Source organism: Lissotriton helveticus, chromosome 9 (genome assembly GCF_964261635.1).
Source record: "Lissotriton helveticus chromosome 9, aLisHel1.1, whole genome shotgun sequence".
Lineage (NCBI taxonomy): Eukaryota > Metazoa > Chordata > Amphibia > Caudata > Salamandridae > Lissotriton > Lissotriton helveticus.
Window position 1 is genome coordinate 515,084,736 of NC_136070.1, and position 18,426 is coordinate 515,103,161.

Consider the following 18,426-nt stretch of genomic DNA (forward strand, 5'->3'; position numbering starts at 1 on the left):
TGTGGGGGCTTGTTAGACCTGGCATCTTTGGCGTGGTTTCCCCCTATCTTTTTGCCTCTACCTCCTGTATTTTTGATGTTGTGCTGGATTTTGTTTTTGCTGGTTTAGATGCTTTGGGCACTTTGCCACTGCTGTTCAGTGTCAAAGTGCAAGTGCTCCCTGTTAAATTTGTATTGAGATTGGTTATCCATGATTGGCATATTTGTGTCAACAAGAAGTCCCCAGTAAAGTGCACTGAGTGTGCCAGGGCTGGTGATAACAAATGCTACTAGTGGGCCTGCAGCACTGATATTGCCACCCACATGAGTAGCCCCAAAATGGTGCCCTTGGACAGGGGGCAGTGTATGTGAAAGGTAGAGCATGTACTTGTGCAGGCGACATGCTCTGGTAGTGAATTACAGCCATTTTTGTTTTTCACTATTGTAAGGCTATCTTGCCCCATAGGCTATCATGGGGGATGCTGGCTTCAGTGGCTACCAGCATATCTTCCTATAGGAGAATGATAGGACATAAAAGTCTGGTATCCCTAAACTCAGAATTTAATAACACATCTTTTAGGAAAGGTTGTTTTTAAATCCTGTGTTTTAGAACAGCACTTTTAGAAAGTTGCTGTTCTCTTGTCTGACCTTTCTGTGTGCCTTGGCCTGTTTGTGAATTGACTGTCTGGTTTGTGAGTGACAGGGGCTGGGTGGCTCCCAGAGTCTGAGTGGGCCATCCCTGGGCTGAATAGCTCCATCTGCATCTAGTGTAGTGGGAGGGGGTAGCACCTGGGCCTGAATAGGGCTGTGCCTGCCCTCCACAATGCTGGCTCTACCTCCTGCTGGGCGGCTGACGACCCTGCCCCTCTCTCTGAAAGGAAAGGAGAGGCCAGGAAAACAAAGTGCTCAAGGAACACCCAGAACTGGTTCAGACCGGGCTCAGAGCCCTCCTGCTCAAAGGGATCAAAGACTTTTAGGGGTATAAATAAAGGACCCCTGACTACAGAAAATTAGATCATCCTGGAATTTAAGAAGGAACCTCTGCCAAGGAGAAAGCTGAAACTGAAGAAGGAAGACTGTCCTGCTGTTGCTCTGCTGGACTGACCTGCTGTTGCTTTGCTGCCAAGGAGAGGGGAAGGACTTTGCTTTTGGTGCTGTGTCCCCTTGCTTGAAGGAATCTCCAATGGCCTGAGAAGAGCTAGCTCCCTGTTAAGAAGTCCCAGGAACAAAAGGACTTCATCCCCAGCTTCCCTGAACTCTGCTGAGAGAGTTCTGTCCTTTCTAGAGTGCTTGAGCCAGTTGTGGTGCATCTAGAAATCTTACCTGTGTTGGGAAGCTGGAAACCAATCTTTTAAAGACTTTCTGCAAGTTTTGTTGCATCGCTCGCTTGCGGAGCGCATCCCCGTCAGTGCGAGGAAATTCCTGCCACTACGAAGGCCGAGATCGTCGCAGCGCCCGTTGCCGCTGCCTGAGTCATCGCATCCTTCGTCTGCGGGACGACCAGACCGGTGCGGGAAGATTACCATTACTGCGAGTGTCGTCGCAGAGCCTGTCGCATCGAGGAGCTGCGAGAGGAAGATCACCGCTGGTCCTCGCATCGTCGCTCTGGAGATCGTCGCAACTCCAAAGATCATCGCTTCGTGCCTTTGCAAGTTTTTTCACTACGGAACCTCCGAACCGGAATCCATACAAGGTCGCATCCCTTCCCCTACAGACCGGAGTCACCGCACCACGCCCGCTACATCCAGCGGGGCTGTCTCATTGCCTCTCCAAGGTCTCAGGAGTTACGCATCGCTTGTTTTCCACCGCACCAGCTTCTGTTTTGGAACTTGGTCGCATTTAAAGGTACTGTTGGCTAAACGTGACACAACTGTGAACTTTTCACGCAACTGTGGATTATTTTATCGCAACTTTAGGAACTCTTTTGCAACCATATTCTTTGTTTTGTCGTTTTGGTCTTGTGTAGTTTAGATTATTATTATTAAACATTCTTTTTATTGAAATAAATAAAAGAAACATTAGCATCAGGTGAACTATAATTGACATCATTATGAGGTTTATGTTGTCATTTGTACAGAATCAATAATCACATTCTACATGAAATTTGGGATCACCGGGATTCCTGCATTTCTACGTCTCTTTGTCGCATCGGGGGTGTACATATTTCGCTGCAAAACCAATTCCAAACCCCCCAAATCTTCCCCCACTTCTCCGGACAACCCCTGGCCACACTGCCCTTTCCCTGAACATACACCAGTCGAGCTCCTCGGCCCATTTAGTAATCCGGGGAGGCCTGCTGGCTCCCCACAGCTTAGCAATATTGTGCTTAGCCACCATACATGCCAACGTTACCCACTGTTTCAAATATCCATTCAAATCCGTGGGTTCCCATATATTCAAGACACACCTCCTGGCCTCTGGTCGTATCTCCACCCCCAGTACTCCTTTAATCTCATTGTGTACCGCTGCCCAGAAGGTTTGTATCTCCTCACAGTGCCATAGAATATGTATGAAAGTGCCAAGTTCTCCACAACCCCTCCTACATTCTCCGCTCATTGCACGCCCCTTGTATACAAGCCTAGGCCCAGTGATATATGACCTATGTAAGATCTTAAGCTGTACCAGTCGGAGCCTCATCTGGATTGCAACCACCTTCGAGGAGGAGACTGCCTCTACCCAGTCTTCATCATCTAATTCCAGTCCATCTGCTCCCCACGCTGCTCGAATACTCCCTAACGGGTCAACCATATTATTAACAAGCTTCCTATAGATCAAGGAGATAGTTTTGTCTGGGATGTATCCGTCTAACACTCGGTCCTCAAGAGGAGAAGCCCCTGGAAGTTCCGCATCCCGGGATATGTGTGTAAGAAGAGTGTGCCTAATCTGTCGGTATCGAAATTGTTCATTATCATTCAACCGGTATTGTTGTTTTAAAAATTCAAATGTCTGCACACTGCCTCTTCCCCACACATCTGTGTAGTTTAGATTAAATACCTTTATTTTTCTAAACTGTTGTGGAGTCAGTTTGTGGTATTTTCACTGTGTTACTGTGAGTGTTGGTAGAAATACTTTACACATTGCCTTTGATAAGCCTTGCCTGCTCGTGCCAAGCTACCAAGGGGGTGAGCAGGGGTTATCTCAGAGGGTTTCCTCCTTACACTGACTAGAAGCAAGGGTCCCTATGTGGACAGTGGTACCTACCTCTGCCAACTAAAAACCCCCAGTTCTAACAGGGCTGTACTGGTATTATTCCATTCTGGTCGTGGTATAATTTTAGGCGGCACTGGTTAGCCATATGGCCCATTCGTGACAAAAGTGCCATTCTATGAGACCGGGTTGTAACCAGCTTCCCTGACCTTGGCTGTTAGGACTGAGTAGATATCCCCTGGGATCTGGGGGTGGAGCTCCTTTAAGGACTGGTGCCATCTGGAAATTTACGGCCAACACTGCTCCCTGGAGGGTGTTTTTTTCAGCTTTTGTTGGACCTATTTGGCGGTAGCTGTCTGGGCCTGCTCTTGCTTTTGCCTATCCTTCTGTCTTTTCTGGTCATAATGTAATATGTGAGCCTGTATATCTCGCCACGGTTTGGTGCCCCATCATGCTCGGCGTTGGTCAGCGTGACTGTGGGGATGTGGGCTCGGTAAAACACTGTGTTGGTCTGCTCACCAATGAGGCCGCTGAGCAGATTTTTGATGTCCGCTATAGCTAAGTTCATACCTGTGGTGTTTTTCGAAAAGCATGAGATCCACTTTCCTGCCCTGTCCATCAATGGTGGCAGTCTGTTCCTGAGCCCTTCTTAGTCCATTTTTGCCCAAGGCACATAAATGGTCCCTGCCATACCTTTCTGTAGTAGCGGACATATTCTGGTGTGGAATTGCCCCTTTGGTTTCTCACCGACATAGTGCTCCCATTGTCTCAGGCATTGTGGCATGGATTCCATCGTGGATCTCCCCCTTCATGACGGATGCATTCTTCTTCAACTGCCATGTTCTCTTGCTCAAAGGATCCCTCCTCTGGCCAGGGACTATCACAGTGGCCCTTCCTTTTGGTCCATTAGGTGGCAAAAAGTTCACGCCGGGGCCTCACCACCTTCTCTGGATTCTATCTCCCTAGGCGTAATTTTTTTTGCCTGCCTGGCACGTTCAGGAGTGGGCGAACGCCTTTGTCGTTACTCTCCTCGTGCACACGTAAAGGTGCCATTGTGCTTCTCCTTTATCTTAATTGTGTTTCAGTTAGGCACTCCTGGTTTCTTATCTCATGGTTGGCCCCTCTCCTACGCCTATGGCCGGGTGGAGTGTGTGTTTCAGTTTGGGGCCTTTCTCCTGACTCCTCCCCCTTATCACCTGGCTCATCCTTCGGTGGAACCCAGACCCTAGCTCTGCCTACCTCCAAGGAAGGGTGAGTTGTTCTCTCTTCCTGTTGGGCTTCCCATGCAAGAGTTCTTTGTCTCTTTCCTACCTTAGCTCACGCCTCTCCTCTAACTCCCACCTGGGCTGCCTCCTTTGCTTAGTGCTGCGTGCTGTTCTTCTGGGTAGCATGTTGACCTCACGCATACTCCCTGATAATTCCTCCGAGGAGTGCATAAAGCCTATCGCTCCCCCCTCAGAAAAGAGAATTTCGGCCAATATCTCCGAGGTACGACAGAGCCAAGACTGAAGCTAGAAACTCCAAATCTACTTCAGTTGAAGAAACCATGCAGATAGGGTCAATCAGAGGTACTTTATTTAAGGAAGAAAAAGAAAAGAAAATCGAAGCATCTATGCATGCACTGTGGAAATTCTGAGCATTTTGTGAGAAAAAGTCAGAAGAGACCCAAGTCTAGTCTATCAGGAAAGACAGGTCCCATCATAAGGAGAAACTCCAGAAGCTCAGCAAGTTGTAAATATTCTTCAATCTGTTGCTCTGCATCGTATTGTATCATTAACTCCCAGGTTTGGAAATACTGAGATCAAAGAAATCTCTATTATGATAGACTTAAGGGGCCACTGATAATTTTTGAGATTTAAAATATGCAGAGAATGGGAATGCGTTTCATAAAGCAAGAGATTTTTGAAGCATTTAAGAGTTGTGAATGGAACCAACCTAACATTTGTGCCCATCACGTAGGAGACAAACCAGGCCTCAAAAAATCATTAAAATGTTACTAGACCTGCAGGTCTAGTGACTTAAATAATCTACTCGACCTATTTGTAATGCTCTTGACCCATAAACTGGTTTCAAATGTGATCATGGGCAAATAATTTAATTAATTCAGCCACCATTTTTTTCATTATCACATGAGAGCACCTTCAAATGTGTCTCCTGTACAAAAAACTATTTTGTTTGATTTAATAGACTAAACTTTTTACAATACAAATCTAGCCACATATAGGATACACATGACCCCTGGCTTGCCTTTTAGTTCATTAACAGCATTTTAATCAGGGTGGGGGCAGCAGGAATAATTCTCAAAATCATGTTAAAAACTAGCATTTTTAATAAATACATAACTAAAGAATGAAGTGGCATCTTAATTGCTTGTTTACTTTCTTAATGAACAGAACACCTGTTCCTTTCCAACTTAAGTTTACTCACCAGATGGGACTATTAGGTACTAAAAATAGCTCACAATCCAAAAACTAAAACCGGGAGCAATTTTACCCTGTAGCAGAATCTATGCATTAAGTGAGGCAGAGAATCAATACCTTTAAACATACTTGAAGAAGTATTTAGAAAATTGGTTTATTCGTCCTTTATAGTCACCAGTATTGCCCTCATTGTTCTTCAATCCCAAGTCTTTTCCCTCTGTCCTTGAAGCACTGACAAATGTGTCAAGATTAACAGAGAATTTAAAAGCATCATTATGTATGGCTTGTAATTTCCCGACCCTCAAAGAATTGGCTGTTGGAAGTCATAGTTTGGGGAACGCTATCCTAGATCACAAGGCTCTGGAGAGATCTCCAGTTGAAGCTGAGGTCCGGAGTCTGTTGTCCACAGTTCAGGAGCTATTACTAGTTGAAGCCTCAGTCCTCGTCAATAGTTCAGATGCTAGTGGATCCCCAGGTACCTGTTGTTGGTTGTATCCAAAACCGTGGTTGGCCCCCACTGGAAAATTTGTACTTTGAGTAGCATATTCTAACACACAGACCCAAGCCACTACTCCCATCTAAGGAACACCTAGGTTGAACTGGCGCCCTGCACAGCCACTGGTCCCACTTCGGGAGCCCAGTGGATCCTAGACGTGGACTCTGGTGAGTGGGGTGATAGACCGCCAGGCATCCATAATTGGACAACGGGCGCCCCTCCCGCCCGCCATGGGCACGGCTTGAGACTCCATAAGAAGTGTAATATAAGTGCTGCATATCTTTGACGGGCAGAACCTAGATGGAGCAGCCCATGGATGCCCCGAGCTTCTACTGCTACAGACTAAATGTCCTTCTGATCAGCTCCCTGACTGAACATGTTCCTCTGTCTTTCAGCATCAGGACCTTTTGTAGTAGTTCACCGACAGAAAAAAAACGATGCAATGAAACTCTTGTACCCAGGACTGGACTGGAAACCACAACCGGCCCTGGCAAAGTGCTCGGCCGCCCCCCCCACCCTCTCCACTCGGGGTGGGGGGGGGGGGGTTGGGTGTGCAGCCGTGCTCTTTGCCGAGGCCGGTTTTCGGCCGATTTTGGTACAGGGCCGCAAAAACGGCCCCCAGGGGCCCAAAACCGGCCCCCAACCGTGCGGCGCACTGGGTATTGCCCGGTGCCCGTTATGGCCAGTCCGGTCCTGCTTGTACCCATGGCACTCTTGAGAAAGCATGCTTGATGAAGATGCAGTTCGAATAAGATCAATGTTTCCAATACATTATGAATGTGGAGCCAATATTTGCATTGGTAAGCGTATGAAAACATAATGCATGAGCTTTGCTAACATAATGCAATAATGTATAGTTTACAGTTTGCTGCTAGTCTCAGAATATGAAACTAATCTGGCACAGGATTTGGATTATATAGGTAATAAGGTCATAAATGATACATCAGTTGATAGATGACACATCGTACTTATGGCCATGTGACTTGGGGCTGTGAAATGCTCTCATCCCATTAAAAAGTAAGTCGATCTAAGGCTGGAAATAGAAAACTGATTCTGCAGGTCACTGGTGTCATTCACGCCTAACACTGTCTATTAAAATAGCAGACAGTTTAAAGTTGTGCAGATGGAGCACATGATTTTGAAACAGTGCGGCGCTCCACATCTCGCCAATCAGCACAAGGACCAGGTTGGAGCATCCAATCAGTGGTCTGGAATAGCTGATAGACTTAGAAGTATATTGGGGAGGAAAGGAGGGAGGACACTTGCATCATATAAAGCATGAAGTTACTAATGACAGGCACGTACTTTATAATGCCTTTATAGATGATGGATGCTTATTGACAGACTTTCATATTAGTTATAGAAATGTTGGTGGTCTTATTTATGCATAGGTTTCCCCCCTTACGAGTGTTTAGCTATACAAGTATACCCTTGTCATCTTTCTTTTTTTGTTAACAAAATGAAATGTAATCTAAAATTAATTCAATCTATCATGTTAATGTGATGGGCATAATGTTAGCTTCAGATACTGCCACGAGGTATCTTTTTTCCTAGTTACTGTTATGGAAGAGTTTGGATTCTGTTAAGGAGATACTGTGATGGGCTCTATGGCACCCTTTTGTTATGTTATGATTTCCTGTAATACTTAATTAATACACTATTGATAACGCCCGATTGTGTAATACTTTTGGTCATGACCCAGACTTCTGCGGTCCATGTTGTGTATATTGTGCTGTGGTAAGAGTCCAGCCAGGTATATCTAAAATCACTGGACATAAATGTGTAACTCATTTTTTTGCGGGTCCCCAATGAGAAGACCAGGATGACATCATCACCAACACAAAGGTTCTGCTGCCTGAACGCATGGAACAGAGTACCGGTTGAGACTGCTGAACACGTTGTAGTTATTTTTTATGACAATTCTCATTGTTTATGGGTGATATAGTTGTTCAGTGTTTCATGATTTGCTGCTGAACTTTGGCAATTAATGTGTGTTAGTTAAATGTAATTCTTTCCTCATGCCCTTGATGGAGTCGAACCTTTCCTGAGAGTCCGCCTCCCCCCGTTCAGATCCAAGGCCACCGAAGTAATCTGCGGCGTACCACAAGGATCATCACTCAGCCCAACCCTCTTCAACGTCTTCATGAGCCCCCTCGCAGCCATCGCACACCAACACAACCTCAACATCATCTCCTACGCCGACGACACCCAGCTCATCCTCTCCCTCACCAACGACCCAGCCACCGCCAGAACCAACCTACACGAAGGGATGAAAGACGTAGCCGAGTGGATGATGAACAGCCGCCTGACACTGAACTCAGACAAGACGGAAGTCCTCATCCTGGGATCATCACCCTCGGCCTGGGACGACTCTTGGTGGCCCCCTGCCCTGGGCAGCGCACCCAAACCAACGGACCACGCACGCAACCTCAGCTTCATCCTGGACTCCTCCCTCTCGATGACCAGACAAGTCAACGTCGTCTCATCATCATATTTCAACATCCTACGCATGCTCCGAAAGATCTTTCGATGGATCCCCACCGAAACCAGAAAGACGGTCACACAGGCACTCGCACCAGCCGACTGGACTACGGGAACACCCTCTACACCGGAACCACAGCCAAACTTCAGAAGAGACTCCAACGCATCCAGAACACCTCCGCACGACTCATCCTAGACATCCCCCGACACAGCCACATCTCCGGACACCTGAGAGACCTGCACTGGCTCCCCGTCAACAAGAGAATCATGTTCCGACTCCTCACCCACGCACACAAGGCCCTCCACAACCTGGGCCCCAGGTACCTCAACAACCGCCTGACCTTCTACACTCCCACCCGACAGCTGCGATCGACCAGCCACGCACTCGCTGCCGTTCCACGCATTCGAAGAGCCACAATGGGAGGAAGATCCTTCTCCTACCTGGCAGCCAAGACTTGGAACTCCCTCCCCATCCACCTCCGTCTGACCCAAGACCAACTCTCCTTCAGGAAGCAACTCAAGACCTGGCTGTTCGAGCAGTAGCGGACCCCCCTCCCCCTAAGCCTCGAGACCCTCCGGGTGAGTAGCGCGCTATACAAATTTCTTGATTGATTGATTGATGGATTGGATTTACCAGGCAGAGGCGTAGCGGAGGCCCCTGCGGTACAAGCCCCCCCCCCCCCTCCACAAACTTTCGGGGGAGCTCAACCCTTCAGAGGGCCCCCATTTAGCAGCCCAAGGCCTGCGAGGTAAAGGAGACTTAGGGCCACTCTTCACAGTCTGAAGGGCGAGCCCTTCATTTTGCCTTACGTCACTGTTACCAGAAAAATCTACATTCTGTTTGTTCCCATTCAGTAATTCTTGGCTTTCTAGCGCCCACTGCTCACGAGAATATCTGTGTAGAGTCAGTGAAGTGCTCGGCGGCATGCTGCTGCGTCAGTGGTAACTAGACTTTCAAGTCAATATGTTTATGTGGTAAATAATGTGCAACTTATCCGATGGTCGATATGTGTACTTGGAAGCAATTATATATGATTTCTGATGCTATGCAAAAGAGAAACCGTAAAGTAGGCCGTTTTTGGCTGAAAATAAGATTTTATGTTATCTGTATTCGCAGGCTCTCTGGCTCGTGTGCTGCAGGAATCCTTGCTGCGGGGATGTTTTCGTTTTCTCGCCTCACATGGCAGTGGTCCATTGCAGCGGAGGTTTTCAGCCTCAACAATCTGTTTGTTGGGGTGCTGATGGCACTTGCTGTACAGTTCGATGAAGCAAGGAGCGCAAAAGAGAGATCAAAGGTAATTGGCGTTGGTGGAACCACTGTAAATGTGTTTTCTTGATCAGTTCTCATCTTGCCTTACTTGATTTGCAAAATCAAATAATAAAACCTGAAATAAATCTGGAGGCTTTTTTTTTTCACCCCCAAAAAAATCGTAGCATATTTTAAAGACTGATATAGCAAAATTACCTGCTTGGTCCTGTGCTTAAATACAACCTGTCACATTTCCCGCGAATGCTGTCGAATGTCTAATTTGCAGTTTAAAAAAATATTTTGAGCATAATTTAGTTCATAGTCCAGTATCTTTATTTAATTTAGAACAATATTTTCTTTTACCTCCGCAAACGGAGCATGCATTCCTAACACATGTTATTTCTGCTACCATCATTTGTGTAACACATTTCTGCCACTATATCTATCTATCTATAGTGCTCTTAACAGTCCGCCATGTGCCTTTTAGGACTTTCACAAGGTCTGGAGTTAAGACTCAAGTTGGTCTGGTGTCTTTTTGTCTGGTCTGTGTATGTTCTCTGTAGTGCATCGTTATGGGGCATTTATAGTATGTGATCAATTGCTTTGGGATTGGGTGACTGAGCTGTTGGCCGTTTCGCCTTATATTGGTTAGCAAGTGAGATTGGTTATTCGTTGTCTAAAGGTTTGTGTTCCGCTTTGTTGTTAGGTACTATGCAGCTTTGTTGCTACAGTGTTTAATTGAGTGTGTGCATCGGCTGTCTATGTTCCTGTGAATTGCGAGCTTTAAATTGTTTTGAGTGGGGTTTGGTCAGATGCATTTCAAACCAACAGAATGACTGACAGGTGGATGTGCCACGCATGTACGGAATCTCGGAGTGTCGGTGTTTGTTTCTGTTTTGTGTTTGTGGCTTGCATCATGGTACTGTTGGAGAACACTGTATTGACAGCTATGTAGCGCTGGTGCTTTGATGTGTGCAGGAGGTTATGGAAAGCACTTTCTTACCTATTGTGTTGCGTTGTCTCTGAAAATGATGGTTGTGATAAATGTGTAGAAGCTTTGTTCTTCAAGAAGCATTGTTTTTTACTTGCATTGATTTGGAGCTATGTCGTGCGAGTTGGGAGCTGAGAAGGTTTGCCTAACCTATTCTGTATGGAACGTTGAGCCTTGTCTACATTTGTGGATTGCTTAGCCGAGCCTGCATCCAGCAACAGAGAAGAAAACCAGATTCCAAGAGACCCAGCTTTCTTTGAAAAGTGAATCAACATTGGTTGGCTAAAAAGTCAATGTTAGAAAACCTGCATCAGGAGTATCTTATGCAAAAAGGTGCTTGTTCATTTTTTGCACCCAAATCTCACAGTTCTCTCCACAGTGCTAACCTATTGCCTTCAGCTATGGCCCTCTGTGTTCAGTGGGTTTGTGTTTAGTAAATTGAATTTAGTGACACAGATTCACAATCTAAAAATATTGTATTTGTGCCTTATATTGCATTTTGTTTAAATTGCAGGCCCTTTAGGGATTCACAGAAGATTGCAGGTCTCCTCATGGAAATATCTTAAAGATGTAGATTGGCAAATATACTCTTGCTGCTCCGTACTGAATTATGTAGCTCATCAACTGCCCTTACAATATCCTTCAAAGACGGAGTTATGTACCATTTATAGAGAAAAATATACTTTTTTTCAAATTGATAAATTGCTTGCACAACCTTGTAGTGTGTGATGATAGCAAAACCTTCTTACAAGGCTGCATGATTGCCTATTCCTAGATTAGCACAGAGAAGAAAGGTGCAGTCAATTGGCATACAAGTAGTTTGTCAGTACGTGTCACGGACCACGAAAGAGCAGTTTTCAGAATGATTCTAGTCAGGGTTAGATGTCTTCACTATTGCTAAAATTCAGCACCTGCACCAGGAAGCTATTACCAATTTTATTTTAAACTCAATTATGTTAGATTATCGAGAAAAAACAAAATAAACAGTAAGATATTTACTACCATGTCTCAAGAAAAAGCCTTAACCATAAAACCAAGCCTATAAACTATGCAAGAGAGTGTAACGTTCTGGAGAATTCAGGAGAGATATACATACCCACAAAGAGTACTCCGCTTTAAAATTACCATTGATCAGGAGATCGGACGCCTCCTGACTTCCTTTATGTGGTCTCCAGAATTAGCTACATTGAAGTTATTAATGGATTATCAAGGTAACCCTTCTTTGATATCCTCCTAGAACCTCTAAAATAGCCTTGGTGTTGAATTTGTAGATCTGAGGTTCTTTAAGGAGGTGAATATTTGCTTTGACATGTATAAGAATTTGGTGTAAAGTGAAAACATTCCCTGGCATCCAATCTCTTCATGTTACATGTTCATGAGCCTGACACAGTCCAGCCGCATACACCAGGATCACTCAAAAATCAGCTTCAACAATAGACCTCACCTTCACGGATCATGAGCTTTTCCCATCTATCCCAAATTTTCAAATATTGGACATGACCGAAAGCGACCACCAACCGCAATCTTTCACATTACTAAGTAACATAGATAACCCTGTGCCAGCCAGAGTATTATCCCACCAAACGCAATGCTTCAATTTAAAACGTCTGGCATGGAAAACAGATTTGATCATCGATATCATGGGGACATGCACCCACCTCTTAGAAAGATTTCAAACAGAACCCATAAACACTCAGGCATGGGAGCGCTTCACCCTAGAATTAAATCAAAGATTTTCCAAGCAGGCCACAGGAAAAAAGTAAAAAGACACCAAGGGGCTGATTGGTTCACAAAACAACTCAGGACTCAAAAACAACAATTGAACAAACACCTTAGAAGACTACGCACCCAGTGCTCCGCCCCCTCCCGGGACCTCTTGCAACTAATTACCAAAGCCAGAAAAGACCTAAGAAAAGACATTAAGGCCGCAAAGAAAGCGTTCCAAGAACAACTCTGGGCCAAACTCCACCATTCCACCAAACAAATGGACTCTAGGCTCTTCTGGGAAATAATCAACCAGTTAGCAAACGGCAAGAACCGGCATTACAATTCTGACATCATGGAGGACTCCTGGAGAGCCCACATCGATTACTTATATAATGATATGTCAACGGTCTGTCCGGCAACTCATGGTTCAGAACCAGGCGTGAAGCCAATTGTAGCACGCCGCGTCAAAATCACCCCCAACCCTGAAGCATCCGAATATTCTCCGCAAATCCGGAAGGAGCAAATTTTAAAAATCATTAAAAAACTGAGACCCGAGGGAGCTCCAGGACCCAACGGGTTGCCAAACACCCTGTTCCGGCATAATTCTTCATTCTGGTCCAAACTCCTCACGCCACTTTTTTCTTCTATCCTTGCATCCTGTACCATCCCAGACTCCTGGAGGGGCAGTATTTTAAACCCAATATATAAGTTGGGTGCCCGTTCCGACCCCTCCAACTACCGTTGAATAGCCTTAATCGATGTGGAGGCAAAAATGTATGCATCAAACTTGTTGGCTGACTTGGAGGACTGGGTCAGAAGAAGTAACCTCATTCCCTACACCCAAACAGGATTCAGGGCAGGGATGGGCACACTCACGAACATCTCTGCGGTCACCCTGCTAGCGAACCAAGCTCTTGCAAAATCCAGGCCTTTGTACGCATGCTTCATAGACCTTAAAGCAGCCTTCAACAAAGTCCCGAGAGCCAAGCTATGGGTAAAATTGCACAACTGGGGTGTCCCAACCAAACTCTTGGACGCCATAATCAACTTGTATTCCCAGACGTGGGTTCAGGTCAGGAAAGGTGAGGGGCACAGCATAACCAAAAGGTTCCAAACCCTTAATGGGTTAAAACAAGGGTGTGTGCTGGCACCCTGCCTCTTTAACATCTACATTGCCGACCTTGATAATCAACTACGGTCAATTCAATCTGACCCCTCAAAACTGGGCAAAGTCCCCACACCCAGTCTACAATATGCGGACAACATTGTGCTCCTTGCTCAAACACCTGTAGGTCTGCAGCGACTCATCACCAAACAAGGAGCTTACACCACCATGGCCCAACTAACCATCAACCACCAAAAAACAAAAGTGATGTGTTTTTTGCCATACTAGTTAAAATAAAGGCTCACCGCAAATTCATCTGGTACCTGGATGGGCAACCTCTGTCCCCGGTAGACTCATGCAAATATCTAGGTTTCCTAATAGACCATAACCTCAACTTCAAATTACAATTGGGACAAGGCCATCCCAGAGCTAAACAACTGCAGTTTGCCTTCAGAGTCTTAAAGAAAAAACTCACAGGGTGTTCTACAGGGCATTTGCTTAAAGCCATTTCAGCAAAATTCCTACCCTCGATCTCATACGGCTTGGAAATCCTAAACCTGAAAGACTCCATCTCCCTAAACTCTGCACAATCAACCTTCTTTAAGGACCTGTTCTCAATCGCCCGACATATTTCACAATACCAAATTCATTTCTAGTATGGTCTAAGAAACCAGACTCCCAACAGACAAGAGGCATTAGCCAAATACTACTGGAGAATGAGGGATGCAGAGGACAACACCCTTGCACATCACTGCTGCGAGGAAATCGAAATCCAAACCAGGCTAAGTAACTCAATGTTCAGTGTTCTGAAGTACCCCCTTGTGGCATTGCAGCTAGAGGAGGCCTAGCTCACCCTCCCCACCTACTCCAGTTTCAAAACCGTAGTGAATAAGGCAATCAAAAGGACCTCCTTATTAATGGACAAAACAGCTGTCTAAAAAAAAAACACCCATGGGCCGTGATTCAAGGCTATCAGCGGCTGAAACCTCAACCATACCTGCTAGACCACTTTTCCCAGGAGAAAAAGCACTACCTAACGCTACTGCGGCTGGGGTCATTTCCATCAAAAGACCAGACACCAAAACGGGCAACTTTTGGAAGGCTAACTTTTAGGGGCTATCTTGGCAGGCACATCTGTTCATGTTAGAACTATCCTAGCTCGAAGTCTCACAGATATTTTGAACATTAGAGATGTTTTTCAGACATTGCCAGGATGACCCATCCAAATTAGCAATAAAGATTGTCCAATTAGCAAATATCAATTAGATCTGTGACGAAGCTGCTGGTCTTCTTTATTTAAAACACTTGGTATCCCTATAGTGGCCAAATCTGATGGGGAATGAAGGCACTCTTTATGATTTCCATAGAGAAAATCCACAAATACCTTAAACGGGAGGAGGTAGCTTGTCTCCGGTGAGGTGTGTCAGATGTGAATAAGTTGCAAATGCTTGCTGGCTTTCAGGTGCATAGGTTTTGGACAGGAGCCTTCTCCAATACCAACTATATTCCTTGCAACTAGGATATTTAAGTAGTATTCTTCAATTTACAAAAGCAATTAACACTGAATTGACGTTTGTCAGTGTAGATTGGTCATCTTTGTATGACCAGGAAATGGAAAAATAATCTCCCTCTTTCACTTATGGAATGGAAGAACGTGATACTGGAGTTCTACTTTCTGTTATTACTGCCAGTTATTACCTTTGCTGCCACAGATGGTCAATTATTGTTATATATTTTTATTTGACCAAGTGCCCAAGAAAATGAAAAATATTCTCAGCATGCGCCTCTCCCACAACCACTTTAGCTTAATTTTCAAGTTGTCCCCATTCTTAAAAAACTGTGGTTGAATTATGACCCCATTACAAAAAAAACTGAAAACAATGAGTCGAAAGATGCTTGTGATCCCACGGTTGGGAGATGCTAGTGTGCCAATGAACAGCCTTTTTTTAATTTATTTATTTCTATTTGTTGATCACCATTTTCCATTTTGCTCCCTATAGGTTGTCATTGCTGTGCATGTGCATTGTTATTTTTATTAGGATAATACCTTGTCAGTACCTATCAAAAGCCTGAAACTATTTGGATAGTGATAGTAGTTGAACAACATAACTTGAGAAGTCGCAGCAATGTTTGTTTCTTGTGGAAAAGAAAAAGATTAAAATAGGGAACATTGATCCTGCGACAATACTTTTGTAACAATATACATTTTAGTAATATTTCATGATAACCTACTTATTTTTTTTATTTCAGATATCTAAAGTTGGTGCATTTTTCTGTGGTCTTAGTTTATGCAATCAGCATACCATTGTACTCTATGTGCTGTGCATTGGATTATGGGTGGTGCTCCGACTGTTTCACCAGAAGGTAATTTTTGCAATATTGACAATTTACCATTTGTTCTGTTTCCGAAAGATGGTGCTATACTATACAACCATCAAAGTTTAATTTCTTACTTCTCGTCAGTTTGATTTTGGTTATTCGCTGTGGTGGCTTGTGCCACCATTTCTGCTGCCATGGCTGCCTCACAACTGCATCCCAACATTAGTCTTCCAGTAGTTTCATGCCTGCCAGCTTCTTCTGATGCAGTTGGTACCGTTGTTATCTTGATTCAGACGACCCCTGTAAGGGCCTGACCTCAAATGCCCTTTTGTTAAATATGATAAATATAGCACTCAATGAAATCCAACGCTTAGAATGTATCAGGTGCAATAATTAATGCATATTCCGAGTTTAACCCACATAAATAATTACCCAATATGCGGATTTCGGTTTTAACTGCACCCAATCCGCCTCTCAAGTATTTAGTCTGCATTTTTCACCCATTAAAATGTAATGGGTAGAGCGGATGGAATCCGGTTATTACCTGGTGTGATAAGCATGGCAACACTTATAAGTGTGACTGCGCTCGGATTGCAGTTTCTCAAGGACGCGTTTAATCTAGCCTTAATGCTGCATACTTTGATATTCCTAAAATTTTCCATCAATATTTGTTTTTTTCATTTTACATTTTTATGTAAAATGTGTTCCCGTGCTTAGGAACTGCTGACACCTACTTTCTTTTGTACATGTGTTTGCATCTAGTGTTGTGTAAACAGACATACATGTACTTTCCTACTGTACCTTTAAGTTGTAAGAAGCATTTGGCGACACTCTCAAATAGAAATTAAGGATTTCTGTTGTGTGAGATAGCAGCAAAAAAATATATCCCAATGTAGATAATTTCTGTTTTATGTGTTCTCAACCTTCCTTCCCACATACATCTCCTTTTCTCAGCCCACTCACAGTTTCTGTCACTAAGCAAAGTGTGTGTCCTCTCTTAACACCTACGAATAATTTGCAAGCTGCACCCCTGGGCCTCAGAGTATATACCTACTTGGGCCACACACAGCTTATCTGCCATAAGGGATATTTGTACTGGAGTCTTAAACTATGCACCATGAGTTCTACATAATGTAATCTGTCCACGGAAACATGCAGAGTGTTTAACATTTTGCAGCTTAATATGCTTGAAAAGTGAGGCAATCGAATTCATAATATTTTGGGAATTGGTCTTACGTATTGAGGATATTTGTCTGGCACAGTCCATATTGGTTACATCAGAGCATTGCTAAAACCAAGATGAAGGAGATATGTCCGTATAGAGGAGTAGCAGAGTCCATGAGGAGATGAAGTTGGGGCAGCTGGGCTATCAAATTATTATTAAAAGCAATTTCATTGATGGATTTGAAGCTGGTAGGAGGCGAGTTCTGTTCTGGGCCTATTTTGTTTAGGTGTGAATTATTAAGATTATCTTGCCTAGATCTGAGAATGCTAGTTGGATGGAAGTGCTGAAATCCTGAATGAAGGATTCCTGCTGTGGTTGCCCTTGTGGGCAACTGCAGTCTTGAGCCAGAGTAGCTTTTACGATTGTCGGGATATGGCCCTGTGCTACAAACTTAAAAGTAGCATGGACGTCCAATTTTGTATATTCTGTAACTTGATAAGCCCTAATATATGCTCAACATAGGAGGCGTTCCCATAGTTAAACTAGATAGGATGATGGAAATTATAATCTATGCTTGGCACAGAGTGAGACAGAGATGGTGATTGCAGATCTTGGAAATCTGATTACTATAGATTTTGAATTTGATCAGTTGGTCAGATTCACCTAATAAATCCCTGACCCTTTTGGAGAAAGGGGAGGTGTTTGGGGATCTTAAGAGAATCTCGCCAAGGGAAGTGGAGTTGAGTTCCTGGTGTGAAACCCACAACAGAAATTTCAGTTTTACTCCCTTTAAGGAAAATCAAGTGTTTCATCGGGCATAATCTGATTAAACATGCTTGTAGGTTGATTTAATGGCCTCTGTGTAGTTTTACAAATAACCGTTCATTGGCGTCCAACTGAAACTGAAGGTGGAACTAACTGCTTTATATTCCCAGAGGGGAGGGAATCATGTAGCTGCTGAAAATTATAGGGGAAAGATGGGGACCTTGAAGGGATGGCATGGTGGAGTTCAGAAGTAATTGACCAAAATTACTGGATTTTTACTTGCGGGCAGTGTCTCAATGTGAAAGAAACAAGACAGTGACGTGTTGTGTTGTTGACTCTTGTGAAGACAGTTTGATGCTCATGTAGAATTTGAAGATCTGTGTTACAGAAAGCTACAGAGACATCTAGCAGAAAGAGCATGGCACACTGGCCTTATTCAGAGATTTCCCCCAGTGACTGGAGGGTGTCCAGGAGAGCATTTGTGTCCCATCAGTTGTTCGAAAGCCAGCTTGATTTGCCCTTTAGTCAAATGGATAATGAAACATATAGAGCAAATGTCATTGTGTTGCATCATATGAATTTTCTCAATTACCATACTTTAAG

The 18,426-nt window shown here is 44.3% G+C and overlaps 1 protein-coding gene across 2 annotated transcripts in view; it reads left to right on the plus strand.

Moving 5' to 3' along the window:
* TMEM260 (transmembrane protein 260) overlaps positions 1-18,426 on the plus strand; it is a 639,752-nt gene that overhangs the window by 206,937 nt on the left and 414,389 nt on the right. For both annotated transcript variants that reach the window (XM_078660364.1, XM_078660365.1), the window contains exons 4-5: positions 9,640-9,817; positions 15,825-15,938. In XM_078660364.1, the coding sequence (XP_078516490.1) occupies positions 9,640-9,817; positions 15,825-15,938 (292 nt within the window). The remainder of the gene's footprint in view (positions 1-9,639; positions 9,818-15,824; positions 15,939-18,426) is intronic.